Raw genomic sequence first — 15,505 nt, forward strand, 5'->3', positions numbered from 1 at the left:
TTGTCCCTCCCACATACACATGCTCCCTCTCTCCCAAAATAAACTTTAAAAAAATTTATAAAACATGAATAAGTTAATAAATAAGAGTAGTTTGTAAAATCTAATATCCCAATGCTTTTAAAAATACCAGAAGTATATTTCTATGTTGTACATTTTTCAGAGCTAAAGATTTGGCAGGACAGTCACTGAGAGTCTGTAAAGGCCCTCGAGCTGTGTTTTCCCGGGTCTTGCTGTTGTTTTCGTTGACGGACTCCATGGATGATGAGGAATCCGCCTGTGGAGGTCAGGGACAGCTTTCTACTGTGCTTTTGGTCAATCTTGGCAGAATGGAGTTTCCTAGGTACACCATCAATCGGAAAACCCAAATCTTCCAAGATAGAGATGATCTCATCAGGTAAGATGTTGTTAACTCATTATAATAGCTGTGTGACTGAATGTATGTAAAAGGTTTTATTATTTACCCATTACAGTAGAAACAGAAGTCCATAGCCAAAACAGTTTTTGAAAATTTTTTTTTTGTTGTTATCCTTCTATCCTACTTGTATATGTTTCTAAGACTGTAAGGAGAAAGTGGAAGCATACTTAGATTAAGGTTGCCAAAACCAATGAGTTTTCAGCTAGAAAATTTTCCCTGGCTTACATTCCCAAATAGCTTTGGCAGGACACATTTTGTAAATATAGACATTTGAACAAACCTGCCTTGTGAATATCTTGTTGGTAAGAACAAGGCTGAAGGTGAATGTTTGCATGTAATAATGCTTCAGATAAAGTGAATACTAACTTGTGTGCTGTATACTTGAATCACACATGTGATAGATTAGAAATTGTCACTGATGTATTTTGATACATGGACTTGGTGAATGTTTGGTTTGACTGGCCAAAGAAGGTTTTGGTAAAGAGTGGTATAGGTCTTAGAGGAAAAAAATACTTAGATTTCCTTAAAAAAACAACAACCCATCACTTACAAGAAAAACTAATTCAAATTCCTAAAATGGCACTTAAAAAAACTTTTTTTAATATTTATTTCTGAGAGAGAGAGAGAGACAGCGTGAGCAGGAGAGGGTCAGAGAGAGAGGGAGATACACATTCTGAAACAGCCTTCAGGCTCTGAGCTAGCTGTTAGCACAGAGTCCAACCCGGGGCTCGAACCCACGAACCGTGAAATCATGACCTGAGCTGAAGTCGGATGCTTAACCAACTGAGCCACCCAGGCACCCCATGGCACTTTTGATTCTTGACTTAAGATTTATGACTCACATGTAACTGAAATTGATTCTGATCTTTGATTACAGGAGAGTTTGTTATGTGTTATCTAATGTGTGCTTTAAAAAATAACTTATTGAGGGGCACTTGGATGGTTCAGTTGGTTTAGCATCTGTCTCTTGATTTCGGCTCAGGTCATGATCTCACCATTAGTGATTTTGAGCCCTACATCTGGCTCTGCTTGGTATTCTCTCTCACTCCCTCTCTCTCTGCCCCTCCCCTGCTTGTGCTTTCTCTATCTCAAAATAAATAAACATTTAAAAAGATTTTAAAAAAACTTACTGAAATTACTGAGTCAAAGCAGTGTCAGTATAAACTGATTCGAACCCAGTTTGTTTAGCTCTCAGGAAGCTGTCTTGTTTGTGATTCATTGGAATAAAATCCTCTAACAAGAATATTTCCTTACTCTGGTTTGAGTTGTGCCATGTCTTTTACCTTTTCATTTTTAGTGACTTGCTACTGTTTTCTTTCATGAGACTGTGTATACTGAAGCTAAGTTCCAGTCCCTCTACTAATGACCTGTGAAACCACTCTTTCCCTCAGTTTCGTCATCTGTGAACAGGGAGAATAATAGTGTATTCCTCCAGATCTGTGTCAATACATGCAAAGTGCTTCTGGTCCCTGGGATTGCTTAGTATGTCTTAGTATTATAATTGTCCTTATTACTGGTTATATCTAAGGGAGATTACTTTTTAGTTCTATGATTGACATAACCATGGTTGACAAGTTCAGAAGTGGGGGAGCTAGGGAGAAAAAATAAACCACTCCAGACTCTTTTGAGAAAGTAGGTATCCTGTAAATAATAAGAATAATTAAAACTCCTTTTGTCATGGAAAAAGCATTAACATGTATATGAAATTGGATTTAACTGACTTCAGGAATGGTAATTATATAATACCTGGTGATATGATACCTAGTTTGAGAAATATTTTTGGCCACCTTGGTACTTGAAATAATTTTTCCTGTCTTTTCTTTTTCCACATTTATTCAATATATGTGAGTTGATTGTTGAGTACCTATTATGTGCCTAGGTGGTGGGCTTACAACATGAACATATGGGGTCTTTGCCTCCATGGGCTTATGTTTTCCTGGGGGAGATAGAAAATAAGAATAAGTGTAGCATGGGAAAAGTACTTTGGTGATTGAGGGGCAGGCCGGGGAGGTTCTGCTTTGTAGAGAGAGTGTCTTGGAGAGGTAACATTTGCATTGAGACTCAAGATTGAGGGGGAGCCAGCCATGTAGGGAGCATATGCAACAGGCCCTGAGGCAGGAGCAAGCTTGCTGAGTGGGAGAAACTCGGAAGACCTCTGTGGCCACAGCCCCAGGGGCAGTAGTGCAAGTAGAAGTCAGGAATGCAAAGCTGGGGACACTCAGCCTCAGAAGCCCTGTGGACAGACTCAGTCATGCTCTCTGAGCAGTGGGCAGCCATTTGAAGAGGTTTCAACAGGGGAGGGATCTGTTTCACATTTTCTGCAAGCATCCTGTGGTGTAGGGGGTGGAAGGAAGCAAGGGAAGCCACGAGAAGGCTGACTTAACCTTGGTGGTCTAGGTGAGCGTCTTGACTGGACAGGTGACAGCAGCAGTGAGGTGAATATGTATGAGATAAGAGACAAGCCTTGATTGTGATTATGACTAGATACAGTGAGAGAATCACGGAGGGCTCTGGTGTTCTGACTCAGCTGGTGGTACCCTCAATGAGACAGGGGATTGGGAGAGAGACGGTGGGAGGGACAGCGGTGCTCGGTGGGGAGCTGTGTTCGGGCTGCCCGATAGCCATTCAGCCGAGGCTATCATATCTGGTGCTGGACGTGCTGGCAGGGGCTCAAGGAAGAGTTCCAGCCTGGAGAGAGCAGTCAGAGTCACCAGCATGTGGATGGTGTTGGAAGGCACCCCCCTCCCCTGAGGGGGACGGGAAGGAAGTAGCCGTGGCAGCCAGCGTTTGGAGGTCAGATGGAGAGGAGGAGTGGCCAGGAAAGTGGTGGGAGGATCAGGAGCACGTGTGGCATGGAAGCCTAGGGAAGAGTGTGTCAAGGAGGGGCGGTCATGTGTCTACAGTCACTAGTGGGCTGAGGAGAGGTGGAGCCAGAGGCAGAACCATTGGATTTAGTGAGATGTGCCTAGTTGGTGGCCTGTGCTAGAGCCACCAATTTAGCAGAACGTGTAGAGGGTGATGGAGATGCCAGTAGCCATTCTGGGAGGAAGGCGAGGCAGATGTTGGCCCTGAAACAGGCACTACTGCAGTGGGTTGTGAGGGCAAGCAGTTTTGTTCTGCTGTTTTAAGGGTGGCAGATATGAGGGTGCCTGAGCCCTCAAGCACCGATAACCAGTGGAGAAGGAGAGGCCAGAAGGGAAGAGGGGACAGCCAGAGGACAGAAAGCTGTGGGGAGATGAGAGGGCCTGGGGTCCAGAGCGCCGGAGGGAGGGTAGGCATGTGGGCAGAGGTGAGGCTGCAGTGATGGGAACCCGAGGGCCCTTCGCTTGGCCTCTGTCCCTGCGGGAGAGGTCTGATGGGGAAGCTTGTGTGGTGAGTGCAGCTGGGAAGGCAAAGGTAGGAAGGAGCAGTCACTGCAGCAGCCAGTGAGTCTAGCTCTGGTTTTCTTCAGCACCATGCAGGGAGCTGGGCACAGGCTCAGAGTGGTCAGCCTGGACACCGTGACGAGGGTGGGCCCAGTGAACTGCCAGTTCACCAGTGAGTGGTGGGCCGCTTGACTCCAGGCGGGCCATGGAGGCCTGCAGGACAGGACGTGCCTATGGCTGGGGAGGGGGTCATGGCGGGTCTTGGTGAAGTTGGCGAATTGTTGCCATCATAAGTGAGCTGGAAGGATTGGAAGTGGAGGTCAGTGAATGAAATGCTCAAAATGAAGATATTGAGGGTGACGCAGTGCATCAGAAACAAAGGTTCAGAGCAGCTGTGGCATGCGGGTAGCAGAAGGGAGGTGGAAAAAGGAGTTATTGGCCAGGAGGTCTCGAAACTGAGCGTGCTCTGTGTCCTCACAGACATTGAAGTCACGTGCCATTGTGGCTGGAGACCCAAGGCAGAGCAAGACAGAAGAGAAGAGGCCAGCAGGTGCCCTCAAGGAGCATGGGCTTCCAAGGACTGGGGGGCTTGCAAGGAGGGGAGAGTGACTTGGAAGGAGCTGGGAAGAAAGGTGGACTCCTCCATCCATCTCTGGGCAGGGATGGCTGAGAGAAGAGCCCTCCCCTACTGGAGAGGCCTGCAGAGGGAGCTAGGGAGGAGCCTTGTTCTCCTAAGAGGCAGCTGGAGACACAGTGAGTGGGGGAGGGGTTGAGAGGGGAGAGATGCAGTTCCCATTAGCACCAGGGAGGTGTGGATAGAGGAGGGCTGATGACCCTTTCCAGGGGCAACAGGGGAGATGAGGCACCATGGGGTTGGCCTCTATGGCCTCTCAAGGTGGGGCTTGTTGAGGCCACAAAGCTGGGAGTGTGGGGGCTGCTCTGACACTCCTGCCCAGGATGTGGTCCTGCCCGGCTGGGCCAGCCTCCAGACAGTTCTCTTTGTCTTATTCTCCTTTCTTACAGACCTTGGAATTGTCCCATAGCATTTTATAAGACAATTTTAGGTCTATGAATTAATTGGTGAGCAAATTTTTACATTTAGAGGCAACTTGTTTTACTTTTACGTGAGTGCATTTGCACATAATGATACTGCATGCTTCTCTTTTAGGTGTGAATCCAAAGTACAATTACCATATATGCCCAGTGTCACTCGGGCAAGTGTCTCTGTTTTGGGTGTATCTAAAGATGCAATGAGAAGTGTTTCTTCAGCTAAGTGTTTTCATAACTTGTCAGCATTGCTGTCCCAAAGAGTGCATCTTTGGGTGGTATCAGTCTGGCTGCCTCTGCCTAAACGATTAGGTTACTAGATCCACACCTTAACCTGATTTCGAAGTCAGTTACATGTTTACGTGGTTGCAGCCAGATTGCTGAATGAATGAATGAATGAGTACCAAGAATCAGACATGATGAGCTGATCAATATTAAATTTATCTAATGGAAGTTGTTATGTATAATACAGTGTGACTGTTTTTCTCCTCCTAGCCTTTATTCTTTTAGGCTACTTTAAGGCGGTAATATGCTGTTACTAGAATCAAATTTAAATAGCCCCCATATTTTCAGAAGCACACTCTTACCCTTCAGAATTAGATCCCGAGGATAGGACGTGGTATTTTTAATGTAAATGTTCATTCACGTTTGAAACTTGGATGGCGTGGGGCTTTTCCCCAGATACGCAGCGGCTGCGCACATGCTGAGTGACATTTCTACCTCGATGGCCAATGGGAACTGGAAAGAAGCTAAAGAGCTCTCTCAGTGTGCAAAAAGTGATTGGAACAAACTGAAAAGCCACCCTTCCCTGAGGTGAGATCTTTTCTAGGTGCCTGTTATTTATCAAGTTGTTTCAACCACTTGAGGTAATTCTCTTCACCAAGAACTTACTCCTTTTGTTCTGTGGTCAAACCAGCTGCGCAGTTGATTTCCCCACTTGCTTTGCATACCCACAGTGTTGTGTGAAATAGAAGCAAATGTCTGAAAGTCTGAGTGAATTTCAGATAACTCAGATCGCTGTGCATCAGGCAGTGGAGTGAACAAACAGCTTTCTGCTTGCCATCTTTTTTTTTTTTTTTACTTGAGATATAATTGACATGTAACATAGTATTTGTTTCAGGTATACAATGATATTTATAGAAATATTGCAAAACGATCTTCACAGTGAGTCTAGTTAACATCCATCACCATAGTTACCAAAATTTTTTTCTTTTAGGAATTTTCGATTATGTAATACAGTCTCATTCACTAGAGTCCCCATGCTGTACATTACATCCCCATATTTTATAACTGAAAATTCATACCTTTTAGGTGTCTTCACCCTTTTTGTGCACTTCCCCACTACCTTAACTTAACCATCTTTTGGTTAAATTGGCTTCTCTTAGTATTGGTCAGCCGAAATGAAATGTGAGGACACCCAGCAGCAGGACAGAGGTAGAGCAGGCCACGCTAGATGTGTTCTTCCAATGGAAATTCAAGTAGGTGTTGATCTGAAAAGGAAAGCTAAACTGAATATTTTCTTCAGAAGTTCAGTTACACAGCACATGATTCTTTATTTTTTTTCCTTGATAAATGTTAAGCATACTTTGTATTTGTTAAGAAATTTTATTCCTTTGGGGCACCTGGGTGGCTCAGTCACTTAAGCATCTGACTTCAGCTCAGGTCAGGTTTGTGAGTTCGGGCCCCACATCAGGCTTCTGCTGTCAGCACAGAGCCTGCTTCATGTCCTCTCTTCCCCTCTGTCTGCCCCTCCCCCATGTGCTCTCTCTCTCTCTCTCTCTCTCTCTCTCTCTCTCAAGCATTTTTTTTTTAAAGGAGATTTTATTCCTCTATTTTTACATAGGGATGAGACAAATTTATATTATTAAATACCTCTTTCAAAAAAACATTTAGGACATAAACTTCATACAGAAATACTAATGACTTAAAAATCATTGCCAAGAAAATGGCCTTTAAAGTTAAAAAAATAACTGCATATTTTGCCCATGTTTCATTTCGAAGTATTCTATATTTCAGACACAAAATCGAGCCATTAACTTAAAGGCCTTTCTAGAAACAAGGTAACCAATGTAGAGTTGTTATCCCTGCGATGTGCATGTAATTGCAAGATTTTGTTAGAACAATTTAGGTAAATTTTCTTAGGACAATTTGGTAACGTTTCTCACGCCAAACAGCAAGACAAACAGTTAAAACAAATTAATAAGTGATTTTCTTCATTAAAAAAAGAAAAATCATAGCCATGACATTAGATTACTGTGGAGCAGAGAGTGGTGGATGACTCTTGTGAAAGGTCAGCTGGTTGGGGTTTTGGGCTCCGTGGGCCGCGCGGCCTCTGCTGGAGCTGCTGGCCTCTGCCACGCAGAAGCAGCCACGGGCGGGCTGTGAATGAGCAAGCGGGGCAGTGTGCCAGCGCTATTTAGGGACCGAGATTGAGTTTCATGTAATTTTCACATGCCACAGACTGTTATTGTCCTTTTGATTTCTTTTACCCGTTTAAAAATGCCAAAATCGTGCTTAGTCTGCAGGACGTAGAAAATCAACTGGCGGGCACGGGATTTGGTCTAAGTGTGCTGACCTCCAACTTAGAATATTTCCGCTTGTCTTAACGTTGCTGAGTGACGGAGGAGACGGTGGCTGCTGTAAGAATGTAGGTTTGTGATATAGAACACTGTGTACAGCTGCCAGTATTTAGAATCTATTCTTGTTGCTTCTTATGACTGTCTTGCAACAGATAAATCGGATGGCTGAACTGTTGGTATCCATCTTCATTTTAGATACCACGAGGATTTACCGCTCTTTCTGCGCTGCTTTACTGTCGGGTGGATTTACACAAGGATTTTGTCCCGTACCGTTGAAATATTGCAGCGACTTCACTTGTATGAGGTTAGAGCACAAGCTCCGAGCCCTGGCTTTTACTGCTGTGCCAGCGATAAGCTGTGCCGGAGAGCCTGCTTGCTCAGCACACAGTGACGTCATGACAGCAGACGTGATGTGGGCAGCCTGCTGTGTCCAGGGTTAGTGGGAAGGTGGCCAAGGAGGACCAACTGCTTCAGCTGCCTGGGACTTGCTGCGTGTGCAGCAGAATGGATTGGGGTCATGGACAGAGCTGTGCAGGGAGCCCCAGACTGAGTCTCTGTCACAATTCCATGTGTGACTTGCAAGGTCTCCAGAAATCTCTGAGGTGGAAACCTCACATCTGCTTGTCCTGACAACCAGCATGGACTGCTGGGAAATAATTTAAAATCACAAATCAGAAATTCAGTCATACCCTTTCCTATACGAAACAGCGCAAGATAGATAGTTAACTTTTGTTAACATTTCTGTATGGAAAATGCTGTTTTACAAAGAGGATACACAGAACCTGGGCCTCTTGACACGGGTCCATGAAACCCAAGAGGATCATGGGATTGGCCGTGGGAAGTCTGTGAACCCCACCAGCGAGTATATGGGGGTTTGTGCACTTCTCTGAGGGGGATCATTAGATGTTTCCAAGAGATCCATGAACCATGAAAACTGAACAGTTTGTGTATAAATTGAGAACAGAAAGTTTCCCTGTTGAGGTGGGGTGGGGTGTTTGGATGAAGACTCCGCTCATTCCTGTCCTGCCTCCAGTTCATTCCTCACACCCTCAGCCCTGTGACCTCCTGTATTCCCAGAAGCCTGCGGGCTTACAGCCCCTGACCAGTGCTTGGCCGCTAAAACTTGATTGTGTGCAGCCCTGCGCTGCTTGACTTGGTTTGCAGAGAATACCAAGCAGCATTCACAGAACTCCGTATGCTCATTCACCAGTAGGCAGGAGACCTGGGTCAAAAGTGGGGGTGCCTCAGGGGCTTGGGCCTGTTCCGGAGGGACGTCTCAGAGTCTTCCTCATCCCCAGGTCCTCAGCCTTCTTTTAGAGTAGAACACGTGCTTTATAAATATGCTTTGCCTGTCTTCTTGGCTACTAAGCGTAGTTACTTCTTTGGGTGTGTATGAGCCTAATGAACTTCCTTTGTTGTTGTTGCAACAGGAAGCAGTCAAGGAACTTGAAAACCTCTTGTCGCAGAGAGTATATTGTCCTGACAGCAGAGGCCGGTGGTGGGATAGACTGGCTCTCAACTTACACCAGCACTTGAAACGCCTAGAACCGGTATTCAATAACTAGATACACCCTGAGCCTTTTTAAACTTTTGCATACGTTTAAATACATAGCAGACTATTAATACCTTAGAATTCTAAATGTAATTAGAAAATGCATTTTTTAACATATCTTTTGTCTGTGTTCTTCCAACCACTTCCTCCATCCCCTCAAGTAACAGGGATGCTAACAGAAGCATTACCACAAAGACAGGACACTTTCTTGTTCTCTTCACTGATTTGGGGTGTGGGTTGGTAGTGGGCTGTGTGCTGGGATTTAGGAATTCAAGATCCAGAAATTAAGGGAGCAGGAGAGTTAGAAGTCCCCATCCTTAGCAGGTGCTTTTGAAGAAGGTGCTTTTTGTTTTGGAAATGGTGATTTTATTCATCTGTTGCATGGGGCCTCCAGGTAGAAAGTCTGATGAAGGAGGTTTCTGTCCATGGGGAAATGTACTGCCGACTAATGTGGCAAGCTCCCTTCTCTCCTGGGTGCTGGCGTTCTCTGTGGCGGGGACCTCGGGAGTCGAGGATCCTGGTTACTGCCAGGGCTGAGCCGGGCGGAGCCTCCACGGGCTGAGCCCAGAGAGACAGTGGCTCTTTGTGTGGCTGCCCGAGGTTCCTGCCTGCCAGCCTTGCACTTGTGCTGAATGGAGGGGACTGTGTCTCTGGAAGCCTTTGTTTTTTTTCCAGCAGCAGCATTAAGTGGATCAGGGTGATATGGGGGTGGAACAGTTGACCTAGGCTGTGGAAGTAGGACATACTATTTTTACTGCCTTAAACTGAAAAAGCGCCTTGTTACCTAAAGTGCTTCAAGCCGGTGAAGGCTGTTTTCTTTCTCGGAAGCGGGCGTGGTGCTTCCTTACCTCTCGCTGTTTGCTCAGGCTGAAATAGCAGGAGACTGTCTGTTAGCCCACAGCCACATGCGGAGAAAGGCTGTGTTTCCGTTGCCTTTCTTTCGCTGAAACAAAATCTGGAAAGGGTTTGGATTTCCCCGTTCACAGCCCCGCCAAGAGGAGCATTCACTTAGGTGTGCAGAGGGAGACAAGTTGTTGAGCTCATTTTTGAGACCACTAGAAAATCCTAGTTCCTTTTAGCCCCTTCTCGGAGATCTTACTGGCCACACTCACAGTCTTCCTCATTTTGTTCCCATCCCGTTCATTTCTTTACCTCAGTCTCCAGTGAAGGAATTCATCAGCAGAGTTCTTATTCCTGCAAAGTGCTCAGGAGCCGGGCCAGGCAGGCTGAGGTGGGCGGCTGGCTGTCCCCACCCTGTGGTGGGAGCCTGAGTCAGTGTCCTTCACTCTTCTTGATTCATTTGACTGCTCCACTCCTGATGGCCTGATCTTTCACTAAGGTTCAGGGTGGGTAGGGTGGGTGTTTTTGTTGTTGTAGTTTTGTTTTTACTTTTTATTTTTTTAAAGTTACAAGATAATTGTTCTTTTATTATTAATTTTTAAAATGTTTATTGTTTTTTTTTTTTTTTGAGAGAGAAAAAGAGTCAGAGCCCAAGTAGGGGAGGGGCAGAGAGAGAGGGAGACACAGAATCCAAAGCAGGATCCAGGCTCTGAGCTGTCAGCACAGAGCCCAATGCGGGGCTCAAACTCACAAACCCCAAGATCATGACCTATACCGAAGTCGGACATTCAACTGACTAAGCCACCCAGGTGCCCCTGTTTTTACTTTTTATTCTTATTATAGTAACTAATATAACACATAAAACTTTCCATTTGCATTATCTTTAGGTGTACAGGTTAGCAACATTAATTTTGAGCACAGTGTTTGTGCAAACATGACCGCTGTCGATTTCCAAACCTTGTCATTACTCCAAATAGAAACTCTGTGGCCATTGAGTAATGGCTCCTTGTTCCCTCTTCTCCCCTGCATCCCCCAGTGATCTCCAGTCTACTATCTGCTTCTATGAATTTGCCTTTCACGGAAGTAGAATCGTACAGTATTTGATCTTTTGTGTCTCGGCAGCTTGTCCTCCAGGCTCATGTATGTTGTCACAGGTGTCAGAATCTCCTTCCTTTTCAAGGTTGAATAATACTGCAGTGCACGTGTAGACAACACTGTGTTTATTCATTCATCTGTTGATGGACACTGGGGTTCTTTGCACCTTTTGGTTATTGAGAATAACGCTGCTATGATCACGGGTGTATAAATACCTATTCAAAACTCTGCTTTTAGTTCTTTTGGGTAAAACCCAGCAGTGAAATTGCTGGGTCATGTGGTAATTCTGTGTTTAGCTTTTTGAGGAACTGCATACCGATTTTCACAGTGTTGAGTCATTTTTACGTTCCTGCCAGCAGTGGGTGTGGGTTCTAGTTTCTCCCACATCCTTGTCAACACTTACTATTTTCCTTTTTTATGATTTAGTCATCCTGTTAGGTTGAAGTGGTATCCTGTTTTGATTTTCAGTATTTTTGTTTATTTGTGCAACTCTGAATAACCGTAGGGAATGCACTTAAGTCCTCCAAACCCAAGATTCTTTTCCCTGTAAATGAGGGATCTAGACCAGCTCTGTGGTTCCTGAGTGCACATGAAACTTAACTGGAAGCTCTGAAGTGGTCCAGTGTCTGCCCTCCACCCCCAGCCCTCGTCGGAGATGCCCGTTCTGCAGAGGTGGGGAACACATGTGTTTTTTCAGAGTGATGCTCTGAGAACCACGGAGTCAGGTCTTTCAGTCTCCACTGGCCCATAATCCAGGGGCATCCCTAACCCTCTCAGTCTCCCTGAAGGTGTGGTAGCTGAGATCCACCCTGTCTACAGGTATAGCTGGAAAGTAGTGTCGGACATTTATAGTCAGGGATTATGATTCATCTGAGCATTAAAAGTAGCAGAATGTGATCTAAGGAAATATCCTTTATCTCTGGAAGTATTGCTTTGGCCACTTGCTAATTAGCAAAATTGAATAATAAATTAACAGTGGGGTTTCCTGTCACATTAAATTAGCAGATGCTGCCATGAGGTCTTTCAAGATCCTGATGTGGGACCATGTTCTTTGCTAGGCTATTAAGTGTATCGCAGAAGGGCTGGCCGATCCAGAAGTCAGAACAGGACATCGTCTTTCACTGTATCAGAGAGCTGTGCGCCTGAGAGAGTCTCCGAGCTGTCAGAAGTACAAGCACCTCTTCCGTCAGCTCCCAGAAATAACTGTGGAAGATGTTAAACACGTAAGTAAATATCCTTTGGGCGCTTTGGACTTAAAAGCATGTACTAGGTTTTTTCCTGAATGGAAACGGTTTTAATGTGCATTTTCTTTTAGACTTAGAAAATTCTAACACTCGTTTTAGACAGAGACTCCCTGTTTTCACGCCCGTGCCTCCTATGTTGGAAGGCTCAGCCCAGCCTGGTGGGTTGCTTTGCTCATGCCCTGGGTTGAGTGACTTTCTGTAAAACTCCTGAGTCAGAAGCTCACAGCCTTTGCCAGTCTCTCCTGTTTGGTCAGCGTGTCCGGAGAGCAGCTTTGGGGTCCATGACCTCCCCAAGGCTGGGCGGTGCCCTGTGTACACCCTCACAGGCACCAGAGTGTGGGTCACATGGCCTCACACTATGCTGAGAATACGTGGCTTGACGGGAGCGTAGGAAGGTTTAGGACACGAAAGTCCGGTTTGCGGGGACTGCAGCTCAAGTGAGGCTCATGGGTGTTCTCCTGCTGCCCTCTCAGGTGACCATCACGGGCCGGCTGTGCCCGCAGCGTGGGATGGGCAAGTCTGTGTTCGTGATGGAGGCTGGGGAGCCCACCGCCCCGGCCACGGTCCTGTGCTCCGTGGAGGAGGTGGCACTGGCTTATTACAGACGCAGCGGCTTCGACCAGGGTAATGCGTGGCACTTATCCCGGCCGGCCTGGTCACTGGGTGATGGTCTGTCAGCAGTGGGCGGCTGCCGCCTCTCCGTCCTGTCCCCGGTGGAAGCTACTGCTGACCTGGGAGGGCATGGAAAAGAGTTTCACTAACCTTAGTTGCTAACGGCCGTCTTGCATGTAACCAGCATCCACCACCCAAGGCCTGTGAGGAGCAGTGCTTTCTGGCAGCATGTTAGAAGCAAGTGGGGCCGGTTTTGCTCTCGGAGAGCTTCTGTTGGGTAGCAGTGTTGATAAGAAAGGGCAGAGGACTACCAGAGCCCTTTAGAGGACGTAGGAGCTGTGGAGCTGGGCCAGGCTGCTTCTGGAAAGAGCGAGCAGGCCTCATGGTCAGCTAATGACTTTAAGGGGGTGGAAGGACCAAGTCCTGGAAGAGCATAGCACCAGGGAAACCAGAAAGGTTGCCGAAGGAGCAGTGCTTTGAATTTCTTGTAGAAGGAGTTCTCTCGATCGCATGAGGGAGGACAATAGAAGTCTGCAAGTCAGAGTATGACGCACACAGGCTCCCGAGGTCCGACCTCTCCTCCTCAGAGGGGCCCCCGTACCTGGTGACAGCTCATCCCTGTGCTGCGTGTGACCCATGCCTGTGACCACACAGGGCTCTGGCAGAAATGCACAGTAGAAGTGTCAAAGCCCCTGTTTGGGAATTGGGACTGGTTTGTCCAAGAAAAGACTGAGTAAAACACAGAGAAGCCTCTAGCGTCTTGATGGCTCAGTCTGTCACGGGGCCTTTGTGCCCAGTCAGGAGCCGTTTTTCACTGGAGGTGTCAGCCCGCCTCTTGGGTATTTCTTACACACAGAATGGTGGATACTGAGCCCCTCCCTCTCTGGGAGGGTCCGTTAGCCCTCGGGGTACCCTCCCCCCAGTCTGTGTCCAACGTGCCAGGGGGTGACCCTGTACTTGTTAGTGGGAGCCGCTCTGGGCTCTCCAGTCACCCCGTGGTGAGCCTTGTTACACAGCTGCAGCCAAGCGTTTTGTTTTGGTTTGTTCTTAAGTAATTTACTTACCTCTCATGTCTTCTGGAATTGTTCGGGTGTGTGTGTTTGTCCACATCAGCCCCTCTTCCCTCTTCTTCTCTTTTTTGATTCTGGTCTCAGAGAATTAGTGCTTTGTCTGAGGCCCAGTGCAAGAGGAGACGTTGAGAATTTGCCTTCTGATTGGTATAGTGCGCTTGTCACTCTGTCCTTAGCAAAAGGTAGTAGTGACTAGAAAACGTCAAGTCAGACACTGGGACAGGATTACAGAGGAAGCGCCCATCTGCCCCACCAGAGCCTGAGGGTTGGAGAGGGGGGAACAGGACCTCTCCCAGAGGGGCCCCCTCTCATCATGTTTTCTTTCTTAAACTTTTCATTATGGAAGATACTGAACGTGCCTTTGTACAGAGTGAGCCCCCTGTACTACCAGCTTCGTCTGGTCTTCCGTCCATGTCCCCGCCCTCGGACAGTGGAGGCCGATCCCAGACACCCCCGGGGCGTACACTAAGCCCGTCCTCCGTGCTTACAGGACTCCCCAGTGCCCATGCTGAGGGGTCACGAGGATTAAAAATACTCTGATACCTTCAAATATGTGAAAATTGGGACATTATTTCTCTTGAGTATTATGTAAGCATTCAGAGGATTAATGAGGACCATAAAGCGACACTGTTAGAACAGTTAAGAATATCTGTGTGGCATCTTTATTGCTCATAGGAAGGGAGATGCTATAGGGAAGAAGTGTGGACCCCAGTGAAGATCGAGATAAACAGACCTGAAAGGTTAGAAATGAAAGAATAGAATGAGCAGCTGTCCCCAGATGAGCTGTGGGAGACGTGTGAACTGGGCAGTTGAGGGAGGAGGGCATGGATGTCGGGGCCTGTGGTGGGTGGGCTGTGAGCCAAACCCAGTGAAATGTTTTCCATTTAGCCACGAGCCTGAAAAACGGACAGATGATTCCAATTCCAGAATATAAAATATTTTTATATAAAATATTTTCTTCATTTATTAAAATTGATGCAGTGAAAATGAGCAAAGCCTTGCTGTCAGTCCATTTGAGAGGAGACTGAGGGGTAAGGGCAATGTCAGGCTCCCTTCAGGGAAGTTTCTGACTTAACTCAGAAGAAGCTTGCTAAAAATGATTTCACTTACAATACAAACACATGGCATAGATGGCTTAGGAGTTCGGGAGTCCTGACCTCCACTGCTCCTGCCTCGCTGGCGGACAGTGTACCCTTCTGGACAGAAAGCAGGCTGGAAATCGAGACCCAGTTTCACTCCTGGTCGGGCAGCAGCCCAGGATCCCAGCGCACAGCTTGCTGGAGCAAAGGGCTCCAGTCCAGAGCCCTGAGAGACTTCATGTTGTCCCTGCGGCTGTCCTTTCCAGTCTCCAAGACAGGCTGTACGTCCGAGAGAGGGACGGAAGGCACGGTGCAGCCTCGGCAAGGCAGGACAGAGGGGGCTCTGCCACGCCACTTCCGGCAGAGGCTCTGGTCTTTACACTTCCACACAGGACACAGTACGGGCACAGCCGGGTCTCCGCTCTCTGCATCTTGTGCTAGATCGTGACCTTGCCCACAACAGAACAGGGCCTGCCAGCCACAAGTGCTGTTCTGCCTGCCTGTCGGGACAAGGTCATGGGGGCAACACCCGCTTTGGCCAAGGCTGTAATGTGGGGAGAGAGGCGCCCGCCCAGCCACTGTCCCTGGTCAGGTGTGGTGAGGCGCA

General features: G+C 47.1%; 1 protein-coding gene across 1 annotated transcript in view; it reads left to right on the forward strand.

Moving 5' to 3' along the window:
• FAN1 (FANCD2 and FANCI associated nuclease 1) overlaps window positions 1-15,505 on the forward strand; it is a 32,404-nt gene that overhangs the window by 13,461 nt on the left and 3,438 nt on the right. The window contains exons 5-10 of the mRNA XM_077762408.1: window positions 161-394; window positions 5,509-5,640; window positions 7,602-7,710; window positions 8,837-8,956; window positions 11,952-12,116; window positions 12,611-12,761. Of these exons, the coding sequence (XP_077618534.1) occupies window positions 161-394; window positions 5,509-5,640; window positions 7,602-7,710; window positions 8,837-8,956; window positions 11,952-12,116; window positions 12,611-12,761 (911 nt within the window). The remainder of the gene's footprint in view (window positions 1-160; window positions 395-5,508; window positions 5,641-7,601; window positions 7,711-8,836; window positions 8,957-11,951; window positions 12,117-12,610; window positions 12,762-15,505) is intronic.

Source organism: Crocuta crocuta, unplaced genomic scaffold (genome assembly GCF_008692635.1).
Source record: "Crocuta crocuta isolate KB4526 unplaced genomic scaffold, BGI_CrCroc_1.0 scaffold93, whole genome shotgun sequence".
In the NCBI taxonomy this organism is placed as follows: domain Eukaryota; kingdom Metazoa; phylum Chordata; class Mammalia; order Carnivora; family Hyaenidae; genus Crocuta; species Crocuta crocuta.